Raw genomic sequence first — 18,233 nt, forward strand, 5'->3', positions numbered from 1 at the left:
AGGGAGGGAGGGCATATTCCAGGAACGTTCCAGTGGTGGAGGGGGCATATTGAGGGAGGGATTAAGGGAGGGAGGGGGCATATTCTGGCAACGTTTGAGGGAGGGAGGGCATATTCCAGGAACGTTTCAGTGGCGGAGGGGGCATAGAGGGAGGGAGGGGAATATTCTGGGAACGTTTGAGGGAGGGAGGGGCCATATTGAGGGAGGGATTAAGGGAGGGACGGGCATATTCTGGGAACGTTTGAGGGCGGAGGGGCCATATTGAGGGAGGGATTAAGGGAGGGAGGGGGCATATTCTGGGAACGTTTGAGGGAGGGAGGGGCCATATTGGGAGAGGGATTAAGGGAGGGACGGGCATATTCTGGGAACGTTTGAGGGCGGAGGGGCCATATTGAGGGAGGGATTAAGGGAGGGACGGGCATATTCTGGGAACGTTTGAGGGCGGAGGGGCCATATTGAGGGAGGGATTAAGGGAGGGAGGGGGCATATTCTGGGAACGTTTGAGGGCGGAGGGGCCATATTGAGGGAGGGATTACGGGAGGGAGGGGGCATATTCTGGGAACGTTTGAGGGCGGAGGGGGCATATTGAGGGAGGGATTAAGGGAGGGAGGGGGACATATTCTGGGAACGTTTGAGGGCGGAGGGGGCATATTGAGGGAGGGATTAAGGGAGGGAGGGGGCATATTCTGGCAACGTTTGAGGGAGGGAGGGCATATTCCAGGAACGTTTCAGTGGCGGAGGGGGCATAGAGGGAGGGAGGGGCATATTCTGGGAACGTTTGAGGGAGGGAGGGGCCATATTGAGGGAGGGATTAAGGGAGGGACGGGCATATTCTGGGAACGTTTGAGGGCGGAGGGGCCATATTGAGGGAGGGATTAAGGGAGGGAGGGGGCATATTCTGGGAACGTTTGAGGGAGGGAGGGGCCATATTGGGAGAGGGATTAAGGGAGGGACGGGCATATTCTGGGAACGTTTGAGGGCGGAGGGGCCATATTGAGGGAGGGATTAAGGGAGGGACGGGCATATTCTGGGAACGTTTGAGGGCGGAGGGGGCATATTGAGGGAGGGATTAAGGGAGGGAGGGGGCATATTCTGGGAACGTTTGAGGGAGGGAGGGGCCATATTGAGGGAGGGATTAAGGGAGGGACGGGCATATTCTGGGAACGTTTGAGGGTGGAGGGGCCATATTGAGGGAGGGATTAAGGGAGGGAGGGAGCATATTCTGGGAACCTTTGAGGGCGGAGGGGGCATATTGAGGGAGGGATTAAGGGAGGGAGGGGGCATATTCTGGGAACGTTTGAGGGCGGAGGGGGCATATTGAGGGAGGGATTAAGGGAGGGAGGGGGCATATTCTGGGAACGTTTGAGGGAGGGAGGGGCCATATTGGGGGAGGGATTAAGGGAGGGAGGGCATATTCCAGGAACGTTCCAGTGGTGGAGGGGGCATATTGAGGGAGGGATTAAGGGAGGGAGGGGGCTTATTCTGGGAACGTTTGAAGGCGGAGGGGGCATATTGAGGGAGGGATTAAGGAAGGGAGGGGGCATATTCTGGGAAAGTTTGAGGGAGGGAGGGCATATTCCAGGAACGTTCCAGTGGCGGAGGGGGCATATTCAGGGAGGGATTAAGGGAGGGAGCATATTCTGGGAACGTTTGAGGGCGGAGGGGCCATATTGAGGGAGGGATTACGGGAGGGAGGGGGCATATTCTGGGAACGTTTGAGGGCGGAGGGGGCATATTGAGGGAGGGATTAAGGGAGGGAGGGGGCATATTCTGGGAACGTTTGAGGGCGGAGGGGGCATATTGAGGGAGGGATTAAGGGAGGGAGGGAGCATATTCTGGGAACGTTTGAGCGAGGGAGGGGCCATATTGAGGGAGGGATTAAGGGAGGGAGGGGTCATATTCTGGGAACGTTTGAGGGCGGAGGGGGCATATTCCAGGAACGTTTCAGTGGCGGAGGGGGCATAGAGGGAGGGATTAAGGGAGGGAGGGCATATTCCAGGAACGTTCCAGTGGTGGAGGGGGCATATTGAGGGAGGGATTAAGGGAGGGAGGGGGCATATTCTGGCAACGTTTGAGGGAGGGAGGGCATATTCCAGGAACGTTTCAGTGGCGGAGGGGGCATAGAGGGAGGGAGGGGCATATTCTGGGAACGTTTGAGGGAGGGAGGGGCCATATTGAGGGAGGGATTAAGGGAGGGACGGGCATATTCTGGGAACGTTTGAGGGCGGAGGGGCCATATTGAGGGAGGGATTAAGGGAGGGAGGGGGCATATTCTGGGAACGTTTGAGGGAGGGAGGGGCCATATTGGGGGAGGGATTAAGGGAGGGACGGGCATATTCTGGGAACGTTTGAGGGCGGAGGGAGCATATTGAGGGAGGGATTAAGGGAGGGAGGGGGCATATTCTGGGAACGTTTGAGGGAGGGAGGGGCCATATTGAGGGAGGGATTAAGGGAGGGACGGGCATATTCTGGGAACGTTTGAGGGTGGAGGGGCCATATTGAGGGAGGGATTAAGGGAGGGAGGGAGCATATTCTGGGAACCTTTGAGGGCGGAGGGGGCATATTGAGGGAGGGATTAAGGGAGGGAGGGGGCATATTCTGGGAACGTTTGAGGGCGGAGGGGCCATATTGAGGGAGGGATTAAGGGAGGGAGGGGGCATATTCTGGGAACGTTTGAGGGAGGGAGGGGCCATATTGGGGGAGGGATTAAGGGAGGGACGGGCATATTCTGGGAACGTTTGAGGGCGGAGGGGCCATATTGAGGGAGGGATTAAGGGAGGGAGGGGGCATATTCTGGGAACGTTTGAGGGAGGGAGGGGCCATATTGGGGGAGGGATTAAGGGAGGGACGGGCATATTCTGGGAACGTTTGAGGGTGGAGGGGCCATATTGAGGGAGGGATTAAGGGAGGGAGGGGGCATATTCTGGGAAAGTTTGAGGGAGGGAGGGCATATTCCAGGAACGTTCCAGTGGTGGAGGGGGCATATTGAGGGAGGGATTAAGGGAGGGAGGGGGCTTATTCTGGGAACGTTTGAGGGAGGGAGGGCATATTCCAGGAACGTTCCAGTGGCGGAGGGGGCATATTCAGGGAGGGATTAAGGGAGGGAGCATATTCTGGGAACGTTTGAAGGCGGAGGGGGCATATTGAGGGAGGGATTAAGGAAGGGAGGGGCCATATTCTGGGAAAGTTTGAGGGAGGGAGGGCATATTCCAGGAACGTTCCAGTGGCGGAGGGGGCATATTCAGGGAGGGATTAAGGGAGGGAGGGGGCTTATTCTGGGAACGTTTGAGGGCGGAGGGGGCATATTGAGGGAGGGATTAAGGGAAGGAGGGGGCATATTCTGGGAAAGTTTGAGGGAGGGAGGGCATATTCCAGGAACGTTCCAGTGGCGGAGGGGGCATATTCAGGGAGGGATTAAGGGAGGGAGCATATTCTGGGAACGTTTGAAGGCGGAGGGGGCATAGTGAGGGAGGGATTAAGGAAGGGAGGGGGCATATTCTGGGAAAGTTTGAGGTAGGGAGGGCATATTCCAGGAACGTTCCAGTGGTGGAGGGGGCATATTGAGGGAGGGATTAAGGGAGGGAGGGCATATTCTGGGAACGTTTGAGGGAAGGTATATTATAGCATGGGCGTACCCAGGGTACCCTAGAAGCAAGCTGCCCCCCCAAAGCAAAAATGATCGGCGCCACGGCCTGGAGGGCATCTCAGCGGCGCGCACCTTGCCGTGGAGAGCGCCTCCACCCTCCAGCCCCGCCAGCAGCGCCCTCCCTCCCGGCCGTACCGCGCCCTCCAGCTGCCGGGCGAAGCGCGGGAGCGTGAACTGGCCAGCCGCGCCCTTCAACTACCTGGCGGAGCACCGAAGCACGAGATGGCCGGCCGCACCACGCCCTCCGGCTGCCCGGCAGGCAGAGACTCAGAGTCGGACCTCTCCTCCGCCCCGCCCCCACCTTTTCCGTGCTGAAATGTCACAACCTGAACGACCATTGCTTCCCCCCCCCCAGTTTTGATCCTGGGTACCCCCCTGATTCCATTACAAGGCCGAGGAATGGCTCAGGCCTCCCGTGCCGCCACAATAGCAAGGCAAGCAGGGATGGAGGAGGCCTTTTCTCTGGCCACCATTTTAAAGGAAACTGACCTAATTCACACACACACTAAAACAGCACATGGTTTGCGATAAAAGAAAAGCAAAGCAAAATGCATTAAAATAACAGATTGATCAGTCCATCCATCCCTAAATACAGGCTTGGGAGGGATCCCTCTGAAAGGAAGCTCCCCCCCCCACACATGTTGCAGTGGTGGTGGGGGGCTTCCTGGCAGGCTCCCAGCAGCTTTTATTTTATTTTATTTTTTAAAAGATATTTTAATGGGCCCAGCTACTGGGCTATTCTGCTGCCTTGCTGTGATTAGCACCCCCAGGGCTTTTGTGCCATCCATCCCCCATTAATCTCCTTTTCGCTCTCAGCAGTTCTCTGGCTACTAAAGAGATTAGCTGGCCTGTCTCCACTGATCGCCTTCCCCTAGCAACAAGGATGCTCCGGGCCCAAAAACCATGTGCCAAGGGAGACCCCCTGCACTGTTCCTTTGGCAGAAGCTGTGCACTGCCAGATGAGCAGCTCAGCCTCTCTGGGGGAGAACCTCACTAAAGCAGCCCAAAGGAGGTGCAGGAAAAAGAACTGGGGGGCTGTGCCTTTGCTTGGTATCCCTTCTGCCAGGAAGAATGGAAACAAGCAACACCTTCTACAGACATTGTGAGGGGTGAAAGGAAACGTGGCATAAGCAAAAACTCTTGCAGCCTTTAAAGTTTTATGAATGAAAACTCATGAAGCCAGATTTGGTGCTGTCTCTGGATTCGGGGAACTGGCCCCTCTAACATCCTTGGGAAACAAAGGCTCTGCAAATATGTCTGCTGAAAAAAAAGAGAGCCCAAAGATTACATTAGCACAAATGTTTCTAATTCATTTAATTCCACTGTTGTCATCCCCCACTCCCATCCACAGCCAGCCTGGTGCCGAAAGCGTTAACCACTAATTCACAGGCCGCCAAGCAAATCTTGGTTTCCGTGGCAACAGCTCCTGGCTAAACATAAACCTATAAAGTCACACTAGAACATCTGTTGGGTACTTTCAGTCCGCCTGAATCCATTATCCACAGCGCCACCTGCTGGCAAAAATAACCTGCTACACCTGACCTATATCTGTGGCACATTCAACCTGCTAAGCTAGAATAATAATAATTTATTATTTATACCCCGCCCATCTGGCTGGGTTTCCCCAGCAATTCCGGGGTGGCTCACAACAGACTATTAAAAACACGATAAAAAAAATAAAATATTAAAAACTTCCCTAAACAGGGTAGCCTTCAGATGTCTTCTAAAAGTCAGATAGTTGTTTATTTCCTTGACAGCTAAGAGGCATGCATATAAAAATGCCCTCTTAAAGAAATGTGTCCACCAGTCAGCTCTGTCTCCTGTTTCTTGCCTCAGACTTGCCTCATGTTGCTGTATTCTGTTTCTCTCGTTAAGTTATTTTGTTACAGTTTTCTTTATTATTAAAGCTTAAAAAGGACCCCTGACCGTTAGATCCAGTCGCGGATGACTCCGGGGTTGCGGCACTCATCTCGCTCTACAGGCCGAGGGAGCCGGCGTTTGTCCGCAGACAGCTTCCGGGTCATGTGGCCAGCATGACTAAGCCGTTTCTGGCGAAAGCAGAGCAGCTCATGGAAACGCTGTTTACCTTCCCGCTGGAGCGGTACCTATTTATCTACTTGCACTTTGACATGCTTTCGAACTGCTAGGTTGGCAGGAGCTGGGACTGAGCAACAGGAGCGCACCCCGTCGCGGCGATTTGAACCGCCAACCTTCTGATCAGCAAGCCCTAGGCTCAGTGGTTTAGACCACAGTGCCACCCGCATCCCAAATATTATTAAAGCTTAGCTTACATTTAAATAAATAATAATAATCAAATCAAGCCACTGGTCCATGCAGTTCATTCTCACTGAACCACTCCCAACCTGACTGAATTATTCTGCAAGTTTCATGGTGCCAGCTCTTGATTTCTGTAGATAAGGGACCCCTTTCTCTTCTCCCCACCTCTGTGTTTCATTAAGCTTCAGGAAGAAGTAGAAAAAGAGCACTGGCCTAAGGGAGGAGAAGGTACCCCTTAATTCTTACTGCTGTTTCTCTGCTTGTTCCTGAAGCTTAGTGAAATATGTGGATAGGGGGGAGAAGAGAAAGGGGTCCCTTATCTACAGAAATCAAGAGCTGGCACTATAGAACTTACAAAATAATTCAGGCAAATTGGGAATGGTTCAGTGAGAACTATGGGGGCCCTCCATCTGCCTCACATCCTTCTTTCACTAGGCCAGGGCTGTTTTCTCCGCTTATATATTACTCACAGCACTGTTTCACCACAGTAATCCAAGACAAAATTGTGGGGGAAGGGGAAAGGAATGTGAGGAGAACCATAAGCCATGTCACTCAGCACAACTTCGAGTTGCTCAAAGGCAGGGGTAACTGGCAGGAAATTGCGAGAGACAGGAAATAAGCAGACAGGGGTAGTAATTGAGTCCATATGTTCTAACAAAGGAATGTTTTGGGTAGCTAAGAGAGGATTGTGTCTGTATGCAAGGAAGCCTTACAGAAAGACACAGATTAGCAGACGGTCACTTGGCTGGGCGATCAGAACCAGCATTTGGGAAAACTTGTGCTAATATTGGAGGCATGAATCAGAACTGTAAACTGACGCAGGGCCTTCATTAAAGCCTTCTAAGCAATTAGAAACTAAGATCTAGATAGGATTCTAATTAACAAATGCAATCTATTTAGATATGTGACTGCTGCATTAAAAAGGGGTAAATTAGTACCATAAAGTCACACAATTGCTGTTCAATTGCAAGACACGCAAGTCAAGCAAGGTGGGCTCAGTCCATAGTTCCAGGGTCCATTACAATACCCTACGCTTTCAGGGGAGTAGCTGTGTTAGTTTACTGCAGCAAAAACAACAAGAGGCTTGTAGCATCTTAAAGATTAACAACTTCATTGTGGAGAAAGACTGGGGTGGGAGCATAGCTGTCAAGTTTCGGATTTGAAAATAAGGGATCAGCACCCTCACCCGTCCTGGGGACAGTCTACGGTTCTCAGGGACAGTCCACGCCGCGGTAATCCCCCCAGGCTACAAATTAATTTACACCAGGAAAGAGCCCCCAGGAAAGAGAAACCAGAGCAGAGAAAAGAAAGCACTTATTCACGCAGCACACGGTTAACCTCTGGAACTCCCTGCCACAGGGAGCAGCGACGGCCACCAACTTGGATGGCTTTAGAAAAGGATTAGGCAAATTCATGCAGGAGGAGAGGACCACTGGTGGCTTCTGGCCAGGTTGGCTCTGCTCTGCCTCCAGTTAGGGGCAGCAATGCTTAATCGGAGCACCTGTTGCCGAGAAACATTCATCTATTTTATCTTCTTCTTTATACATCTGTCTGTCTGTCTGACTGTTATTAGGTATTTATATTCCACCTTTTTCTCCAAGGAGCTCCCTGGTCCTAGTCCTCATTTAATCCCCACAACAGTCCTGTGAGGCAGGCAGGCAGGGCTGAGAAAGGCAGGGACCCAAGGAGTCCCCGGACTTCAACTCTCCTTCCCGGAAATAAGGGAAATTTAAGGGATATCAACAATAAGGGATAGCAGCGGGAAACGGCTTGGAATAAGGGAGTTTCCCACCAAAAAAGGGGAGACTTGACAGCTATGGGTGGGAGATCCATGATCCTCCAGATGTTGTTAAACATCTCTGACCTCTGACCATGCAGGAAGGCGCTGACAGAGCCCATCATCATATGGAGGGCACCCCTTTGGTTATCCCTGGTGGAAGCTGTCATAGGTTAGAGTTCATCAGACACATAAAATGTTTTCCTCAGTTGGCAAGTGTATATACACACACACTTTGGCGTAGAGAGAAATAATGGTGATCAGTGGAGTCAAAGAGCAATAAAATGCAAACAGTCTGTATAGCACTTCATGCATCTGATGACGTGGGCCCTAATCTATAAAAGCTTAAGCCATCATGAATTTGTTGTTCTTTAAGGTGCTACAAGACTCTTTCTTGTTTATAATGAACCACTGTCTTAAATAATCCTGGGCTGAAGTGGTACTGCTGTTATCTAGCCCCATTTATTTATTTACAAAGTGTTCTCAAAGCTGTTTACCGAGGAAAAATTGAACACAGACCATCATGCAAGCTAAAACAAATTCAAAGCTCTGGCAGTAAGCAAAGAGCTTAGCTCTCAAGGCTTGGCAGAACAAAGTTTTTACTCGTCTCTGAAAGAAGACAAGTGAGGCAAAGTATTGGAAGGCATTCCACAGGATTTAAATGCCATGGAAAACCATGAAAAGGAAAGGAGCAAAATCAAACTGAGCTCTGAAAGGAAGAAGAGGAGGAAGAGGAAGAGGAAGAAAGCACCAAACAAAATCATTTAAGCATAACATGCTGATGAACAAAGCCCACCAAACCAGAAATTCCTGCACAGAAAGCACTTTTATATCAAAAGTTGCATAAAATTTGTACACAGAAAATTCTAAATGCAGAGTCATTTTGCTTCATGTAGATATGACGGAAATGGACCAGAAAACTGTGGTCCATCACAGTTTCCCACCCCATTTACACCCAGCTGAAGACATGCTGAGGCTATCAAAATGTGACTCCGTGCATATTACTTAATCTCATTTCACTTCCGAAGTGCTTCCAGGGTAGGCCTGTGCCAAGTATGAAGAGCCTCTTCAGATTTCAAGACACAAACCTAAGAGCTGCTGCTACTGAAAATTTCTATGATTGAGATGCAAATTGGTACATAACTAAGGATGCGCCTGTCGGTTTAAGGGGCTTAAGTTTGGCTTCCTCTTCCCCCCGCACACAGCCGTAATGGCTAAATAAAATCTCCATGTTCAGTGGCAGTACCCCTCTGAGTACTGGTTGCTAGGAGGCAAACAGTGCATGGAGGGTTCTTGCCTCCTTATCTCTTCAAGGAGACTGGAAGGCCACAGTTGCAGGCAAGATGCTGGACTCTGGGTCTGATCCAAAATAACTTTTATGGTGTCCTTAAGGGAGAGGAGGCACTGACCCTCCTTCCTGCAATGACTCTGCCCCCTCCTGAATAGCCTTCCATCCACTGAGACAACTATAGAATAAATCCACTGGCACTGTTAGAAAATCAGTATCTCTAGGCCAGGATCTCACTCAAGACTTCAGTGCCAAGTCCCTCTGTTTTGCATTTGGTCCCCTCTACCCTGTTCTCACCACCAAGCTGCTTTACATTACCTGCGTTCATATCTATCAGTTGCTCTCTCTTCTGTTGTTTCTCCTGTCGTTCCTTCTCAGCCTTCTCTTTGGCTAGCTTAGCTTTGCGCATCTTCTCTTCCGTCTCCCGCCGCTTCTGATTCTCCTTTACGGCTTGCTGAAAACCAGACACAGTTGGCTGGTAAGGTGGACTATGGGGGAGTTATGGCAAGGATGTTCACCTGATGTTTCCTTTTCAATGGCATAAGAGATAGCTCAAGAAAAAAATTAGGACAATGCGAGAGAAGAATTCAACAGATTTACGTAACTTGGGTCTACTAACAGCTTTAGCTATGTTAGTTAAATGAAACATCCAAGATCATAGGAAGTGAATGCTAGTTACTGGAACATATGCAGCCATATGCCTTCTAACTTCTCAGATGAAAACAGACACATGCATGTCACTACACCAAAACCCACACTACACTTCTGGTCTGACCAGAACTCTTTAAAATAATGCAAAAAGAAAGGACCTTTGGCATGCTTTATCTCTCGGCAATTTCGCTGTATAACTGCAGTGCAAACACATTAAACAACATTTATTATCTGAATAGGCATTGACACACTCTCTCTCTCTCTCAGGTGAGGGACTGTAGTCTCAAGAATAGCAATTCTATTGTACGAACATGTTTCAAAAACACCTCCACCAAAATCTCTGCAAAAGGCCTAACAAGGGCAAAATGAAAAACTCGTGCAACAAGAGGTGGTTGCCTCCCACCCGGCACTGTTTCATGTGCTGCTGGAGGCACAGGGCTGAGTGGGCTTTCACAAGTCAGACACAAGCAAAGCAGTTTGTATGAGCAGAGGGTTGTATGCAGCTTAGCAGGCCAGAGGCGATGCTCACCAAAAACATGATTCTGAAGTTGTGCAAATCAGTGAAGAACTCCTCAGCAGATATTTTACCGGTGTCAAACAGGAAGTACTGTCCTAACTCCATATAGAGGTTTTCCATATTTGAGTGCATCATCCGCAGCTTCTCATACTGCTCCTCAGCCTCCTTAACAAAGCTGTAAGACTTGAGTCAAAGATCACAGTTGCTGAGTGGAGGTACAATCTAAGTTTAACAAAAGAGCTCTGTCTGCAGGTGACCCTCGGTGTTCTCAGCTGCTCTCCCCATTCCATGTCATCCGCTGAGAGTGTACCTGTATTTCTGTTTCAAACCAACTAACTTCTAAATGTCCTCTCTCCACACACACATCCCCAAAAAACCCTCCTGCAATTCAGAGTTCTACACACATCCAATGACTAGCATTGCTTTGTGGTGCAGGGTTGCCTATCATCTGCTTATTAATAATTCTCTATTATAAGCAGTTAGTTCCACCAGTCCTCCTGCCAGCACCCACCCATGTATTGTAGAACCATCCCATACTCATAGCTGGAGACTCCAAAGGATAGTATCTTGTTAGGGGGCATACATCTGGCCCTACTGCCCACAAAATGAGCTGGACACACATGGAAAAGTATTAAGCAAGTTTGAGCTTACTCCAATTTGAGCCATAAATAAATCTGGGACCAGACTTTGTCATTGCATGTACAGTGGTACCTCGCAAGACGAATGCCTCGCGCAACGAAAAACTCGCTAGACGAAAGGGTTTTGCGATTTTTTAGGTGACTCGCAAGATGAATTTTTCTATGGTCGTGATTTGCAAGACAAAAATTTCAATGCATTCCTATGGGAATTAAATTTCATTGCATTCCTATGGGAAACCGTGCTTCGCAAGACGAATTTTTCGCAATACGAAACGACTCACGGAACAAATTAATTTCGTCTTGCGAGGCACCACTGTACTAACTCTGTGGTAAATGAAGAGGTCCCTTAGGTACAGAATGCCCCAACACCACTAAAACCTCTCCCCATATGAACTGACCTGGACCCTGCAATCATAATCTGAGGCCTTTCTTTGTGAGAGGCCAGAGGGAGGCAACACAAGAACGGGCTTCTCCGTGGAGGCTCCCTGCTTGCGAGATGCTCTCTCCAGGGAGGCTGGCCTGGAGCCTTCATTGCATATCTGTAGGCACCAGGCAAAAACATTCCTCTTCTCCCAGGCCTTGGGCTTATTAAACTACCTATGGTCTTTTAAACTGGGGATTGGGGAAGCTATTAATTTAATAAACAACGACTACAGCCATGTGATCACAACTGTGCAGTCATTGTCGGTGACTTTGGAGAAGAGAGCCTTCCTCGCAGCTCCCCTTGGTTGTATCTTATTAGTGATCCCCCAAATGAGGAAAGAATCCAAAAGGGCTGGTCCCCCAGTAGCACACATAGAGTTCCTTATTCCACATGCTTTTCTCAGGGATTCCCAGTTCACAACGTTCTGAAGGATATCGACATTTTCTCTTTAAATTTATCCTTCTCTTCTGTAGTGCTGGGGCAGTTGTCAACATCGCGCCGCAAGTCTGAAATCTGTTTCTTCATGAGGTCCAGGCTTTTCCCTAAATCCGCCGCAGGAACTTTGGGGTGGAGGGAAGACAAAGCAGGAGTAGAGGAATCAGAAAACAAGGAATTTGCTCACTGTAATTTCTCGAGGGAGGCAGGAGGGCATTTTAATATCCTTCAGGATATTCCCACCCATCAGACCAGAAGGCAGGGCTAGCTATTAGGGACTTCTCCATGGTAGGGACTTCTCCCCAACTCTCCAGACTGGGCTAGAAAAAAGTAAGAACTGTTAAAACAAAAGAAACCCCAACCATTAAAAAGCACACATGGTGATGTGGTGAACAGAATGAACAAGGAATCAAACAGAGGGATAATTTCTATAACAGTACATGAGGGAAGTGACATTATCCACGATTCTCAGGGGCATAGCTGTCAACCTTTCCCTAATTTTGTGGGAAATTCCCTTATTATAGCAGTGGGGAACAGCAGGGAGGGTTGACAGCTATGCTCAGGGGATCCGATTAGCATATTAAAATGCCCTCTTAAAGAAATGTGTCCACCAGTCAGCTCTGAGATAAGCAAGAAACAATCAAGAGAGCAAAATGTTCAAAGTGGGAAATAATCACAGTAGTCCTCCAGGACCAAATGACCCACCTAGTCTAACATCCTATTCCCAACTGTGGAACATGGGGATGCTTGCCTAATACCAAGTCAAGATCTTGCAGGAAATCAGCAGGAAATTGGCACCTATACTGGCACTGCTTCTCTGGCAGAGGTGGGGGGCATGAAAGGAGGCACCCATGAGGGTGCTGCCATAATAGTAGAGGGCATGTGTGCTTTGCTCCAGAACCAGCCCCTCCCTTCGGTATCAGTTTAGAATGACAGTTAAGAATGTCATTTAAGAAGAACCAACTGTCTCTTCTTGCTCCTTGCCTCAGACTTGCCTCATGTCGCTGTATTTTGTTTCTCTCGTTATGTGATTTTGTTAGTTTTATTTATTATTAAAGCTCAGCTTGTTGTTGTTGTTTAGTCGATTAGTCGTGTCCGACACTTCATGACCCCATGTAAGCTTAGCTCACATTTAAATAAATAGTAATAATCAAGTCAAGCCACTGGTCCATGCTGTGGGATATAAAGCTGTCAGTCAAGTCCAACATTCTGAGAGAGGACTAACTGCCTCTTTGTGGCAGGCAGTTTTGTCGGTTGGTTGGTTGGTCAGTTGCTGCAAGGAGTGTTAACTGGTAACTGCTTGGATGCAGTCTTCTCATGACTCACTACTATCTAGTATATAGTTTATCTGTTATGTAACCTAAGTCTGCCTTCAGGAACAACTCTGTAAACCTGAATGAATCTGAAAGTAAAGTAGTTTATGTGAATATGATTCAGATTCATGTGTGTTTTCTTTAAGAGGGACTGAAAGGGATTATCAACCAGGAAGGTATAATTATTGATAGGACTCAAACGAGTTAGCAAGCTGCTTGTCGCTGCATAAATTCAAACAGGGGATCGTTTAAACTCTGCTAAATTATATAAACATTGCCACAATGGATTATGGGCGCAGAGTTGTGTAAATCCCCCCATGTTATTTAGTGGGGGTTAAGTAACCCCTCCCTTCCCTCAGAGGTTACAATGACCTGAGGCAGTGAAGATTATATTTTTGAGATGGCTAGTGGAGATTTTGAAAGTGATCTAGGATGAGGCTTGCCTGTTCTAAATGAACATAATTTTGTGCACTGGAAGTTATGCTTAATAGCATGTCTAGATGCGAAAGGCATCCTCGATGCTATAAAAAGCCCCCAACCTACAAGCACAGATGAGGGTGATTTACCAAAGAAAAGAGTTTGGGAAGAAAAGAATAGTAAAGCCAGATTCATCATTTTGAATGGACTTCGCGATGAACACATCGCAATGATAAATTCTGAAGAAACTGCATCTCAAATTTTAAATGATATTGAGCACATGTTTGGAGACATGATGAAGAGCTCCTACAGGATGTTAATACATGAGTTAACCAGACTGAGAATGAATTCTAAAGATGAATTCACAAAGCATATGAGCCAGTTTACAAAAATTGTTCAAAAAATTCATCTTACCCCAAAACCATTTGATGAGGAAATGAAAACATCATTTCTGTTATCATCCATAGGACCAAGATTTGATGCATTTGTGAATATAATGGACTACAAAGAAGGTCTAACTTTAAGAGACCTGACTGCTTATTTAAGACAGGAATGCAGAGGGAGAGCTGAGTCTCCAGAAAGAAATATTAAGAGTAAAGACAGCAATTATGCGTCTAGACAGTTTGCAAGGCCTAAAGACACACAGAAAAGTGTAGTTTGTTTTAATTGTAAGAAGCAAGATCACATTGCTAAGAACTGTAGATTACTCAAAACAAATAAACCACTCCTTTTTAAGCCAAAAGATGAAAAGAAAGGGAAACCTTAATGCAACTCGCTACTACAAGAAAAGAATTTAACTGTCGGGAATTGTAAAAATAATAGTAATAAATGGATCCTAGACAGTGGAGCAAGTTCGCACTACTCTTTTAGAAAAGACTGTTTTAATGAAATTAATGAAGCAGTAGGATCAGAAATTGAAATCGCAGATGGAAATATTGTCAAAGTGAGAGGGGCTGCTTCTGTGAATTTGAAATTTAATGTAGAAAATCCAATTTTACATACCACAGTAGAAAGAGTCCTGTATGTTCCACAGCTCAGATGCAATCCCAGTTTGGACAAAAAGGGTTTCCAGATAATGTTTGGAAATCAACAATGCAAAGTAACAAAGAATGGCAAACTGTTTGTTCAAGCTAAACTAATAAATGGTGTATATGAGGCTGATATTTCAGAGAATCAATCTGCAAAGGTGGCAAATTCAAGCCAGAAGGATGAGGCGGACCTGCAGTTATGACATAGAAGGCTTGGACACAGAGACACCAACGCCATTCTAGATCTACAGAAAGGTAAACTTGTAAGAGGATTACAGGTAACAGCTAGCAAAACAATTCCAATGAAATGCATAAGTTGTCATAGAATCATAGAGTTGGAAGAGACCACAAGGGCCATCCAGTCCAACCCCCTGCCAAGCAGGAAACACCATCAAAGCATTCCTGACAGATGGCTGTCAAGCCTCCGCTTAAAGACCTCCAAAGAAGGAGACTCCACCACACTCCTTGGCAGCAAATTCCACTTTCGGACAGCTCTTACTGTCAGGAAGTTCTTCCTAATGTTTAGGTGGAATCTTCTTTCTTGTAGTTTGAATCCATTGCTCCGTGTCTGCCTCTCTGGAGCAGCAGAAAACAACCTTTCACCCTCCTCTATATGACATCCTTTTATATATTTGAACATGGCTATCATATCACCCCTTAACCTTCTCTTCTCCATGCTAAACATACCCAGCTCCTTAAGCCGTTCCTCATAAGGCATCGTTTCCAGGTTGTATAACCGAGAAAGCTGTAAAACCTCCATTTCCAAGATGCATAGAGCAGAGAAGTAGTAAAGTACTTGATATAGTCTACAGTGACTTATGTGGACCAATGAGTGTTCCCTCACTGGGTGGGAACAGATGCATACTAATTTTTCTTGATGATTTTTTCAAAATACTGTGTAGTGTATTTCATCAGAAAAAAGAGTGACACACTGGAAATGTTCCAAAAATATTTAGTGATGGTTAAAAATAAGTTCAAAAGAGCTCCAACTATGCTGATGACAGACAATGGAGTCGAGTACTGCTCACGAGATATGCAGACTATACTGAAGAAGGAGGGAATTTCCTACACACAACAAAATTCTATAGCTGAGAGAAAATTTAGATCTATTATGGAAATGACCAAATGTATGTTAAAAGGTGCATCTTTGCCACACAAGCTGTGGGCAGATGCAGTGAATACAGCAGTTTATCTCCAGAACATATTGCCAACAAAGGGAGCAAAGCACACACATTTCAAACTTTGGCATGGGAGAGTTCCTAATCTGTCGCACATATGTGTATTTGGGAGTCTGTGTTATTACCACCTTCCTAAAGAACACAGACACAAGCTTGATTCCAGAGCACAAGCAGGTATCCTTGTGGGGTACACTTCTGGAAGCAAGGGATACAGAATTATGGACTCACAAACTGGTAAGATAAATGCGTACCATGCAGTGTATTTTGATGAAAACGCCAAAGGTGATACTAAGAATAGTATTTTATCTGAAGACACAGAAAAGATTAAAGATCTTGTGTATTTTCCTTCAATACCCCGGCAAAGTCCTGATCTGTCTTCCAGTTTAGAAGACCCAGAGGACCAGATTCATGGTGGCATCAGAGACGAAGATGAGGACTCGGATGGAGACATGCCAGCGTTGGAAGAGGAGGAAGCTGATGCGGTCACAGTATCAGAGGTTAGGTGCTCATCCAGAACTAACAAAGGTGTCCAAACAACAAGATTGTCCTGCAGCGTCGGCGTTTCCACAGGAACCTTACACATGGGAAGAGATAGAGAAGATGCCAGCTACACAAGCCAGTCTCTGGAAGAAAGCCACACAGGAGGAGATGGATGCATTCCATCAGAATAAAACCTGGACACTCACTGAGCTACCTCCCGGTAAGAAGGCCATTGGCAGTAAGTGGGTGTTCAAGGTTAAGAAGGGGTCAGAACGAGAAGTACAACACTATGAACCAGACTTGTGGCACAAGGTTTTTCACAACAATATGGTGAAGATTATGATGAAGTTTTCACACCAACTGTGAGATACAGCAGTGTAAGGATACTTCTAAGTATTGCAGCTTCTAAGCAAATGAATGTGAGACACATCGACATTGCAACTGCTTTTCTACACGGGAAAATTTCAGAAGAAATCTGTATGCATCAACCTAAAGGTTTTATAAAGCCACATCAGGGGCACTTAGTATGCAAGCTAAAAAAGGGGTCTATATGGTCTCAAGCATACTGCAAGAGCCTGGAACCAAAAATTACATAAAATACTGACACAACTTGGTTACAAGGAGGGTCATGCTGATAAATGTTTGTATAGTAAGTTAAGTAATGGTCAATTGTCATATGTCTTAGCATTTGTAGATGATCTGATTATTGCTACATCAAATGAAAAGGACTATGTACAAATTGTAAAACATCTTAGTAAAGAAGTAGGGGTTAAGGAACTGGGTGAAGTACAGTATTATCTTGGAGTTCAAATTGAAAGAGAAAAAGATGGATCATTTATTCTGAGTCAAAAGCAAAAGATCCAAGAACTTATTGAATGCATGAAAATGTAAGATGCAAATACAGTAGATACACCCATGGTCAGTGATTTCTTAAAGAATCAGCAAAACTCAAAACTGTTACCAGACAATAATAAATATAGGTCAATTATTGGTAAACTTTTATATTTTGTCACTACATGTAGACCTGATATTGCTAATGCAGTGGGGATACTTAGGAAAGTAAATGATTATGATTATGATTGGGCAAGTGTAAAAAGAGTGGTGCGATATCTAAAGGGTACTATGTATTACAAATTAAGATTACCACCTGTCAGTAATCCTAGTTTGTTTGGGTATACTGATTCAGATTGGGCTGATGACAATGTTGATTATAAATCTACACCTGGGTATGTATTTATGTTTGGAGATGGACCTATTTCATGGGGAAGTTATAAGCAGAACTGTATAGCGTTATCTTCCACAGAAGCAGAATATATTGCAGCTACAGAAGCATGCAGAGAGGTTGCCTGGTTGGACCAACTCATTAAGGATTTTGGGTTGGTGAGCAAAGTACCTGTCAAACTGCTGGAAGATAATCAAAGTTGTATAAAGTTATCTCAAAATGAGAAGTTTCACGCAAGATCAAAGCATATTGGTGTGAAGTACCACTATATACATGACATGATTCAAAGTGGTCTTGTGGAGCTATGTTACTGCAGCACCAAAGAGATGACGGCAGATATCCTAACAAAACCTCTGACAAAAGAGTTTCCAGAACATATGAAGAAAACTGGGACTTTGTGTAGTAGAGTAAAGTTGTTTAATTTATTAAAGTTGTAATGCCTGAGAAGAGGTTTGTGGGATATGTCAGTCAAATCCAACATTCTAAGAGAGTACTAACTGCCTCTATGTGACAGTCAGTTTGGTCCGTTGGTTGGTTAGGCTGCTGCTGATAGAAGGGTTAAGTAGTAAATGCTCTGATGGAGTCTTTTTAGGACTCACTAATATCTAATATATAGTTTATATCTTTTGTAACCTAAGTATGTACTCAATGAATCTGACAGTAAACTAGTTTATTTCTTATCATTCAGATTCATGTGTATTTTTCCTTTTTATATATATGCATCATTGTATGTACCTATTTTTTTATTAAAGATTTTCACAAAAGTGTGTGTGCAATGTCTCTCTTGTTGTTTTTTCCATGTCATGTTTTTACAAATCAGTTTTGGTTGTTGAGACATTAGGGAGAAAAGGGGGAAAGAGGTGGGTGGGATGGGTAAGGTGGGGTGACAATGTTCATTTGTGGTTGGCTGTGGTGATCTTTGGTTTCCTGTGTGAGTGGGGT

The 18,233-nt window shown here is 46.1% G+C and overlaps 1 protein-coding gene across 3 annotated transcripts in view; it reads right to left on the bottom strand.

Annotated features, from left to right (window-relative positions):
• The window catches only part of DIAPH1 (diaphanous related formin 1), a 95,459-nt gene that overhangs the window by 12,361 nt on the left and 64,865 nt on the right, over positions 1–18,233 (bottom strand). For all 3 annotated transcript variants that reach the window (XM_033154239.1, XM_033154241.1, XM_033154240.1), the window contains 3 exons: positions 11,654–11,778; positions 10,169–10,333; positions 9,307–9,442 (listed from right to left, as the gene is read on the bottom strand). In XM_033154239.1, the coding sequence (XP_033010130.1) occupies positions 9,307–9,442; positions 10,169–10,333; positions 11,654–11,778 (426 nt within the window). The remainder of the gene's footprint in view (positions 1–9,306; positions 9,443–10,168; positions 10,334–11,653; positions 11,779–18,233) is intronic.

This window comes from Lacerta agilis, chromosome 7 (assembly GCF_009819535.1).
Source record: "Lacerta agilis isolate rLacAgi1 chromosome 7, rLacAgi1.pri, whole genome shotgun sequence".
Taxonomy (NCBI): Eukaryota; Metazoa; Chordata; class Lepidosauria; order Squamata; family Lacertidae; genus Lacerta; species Lacerta agilis.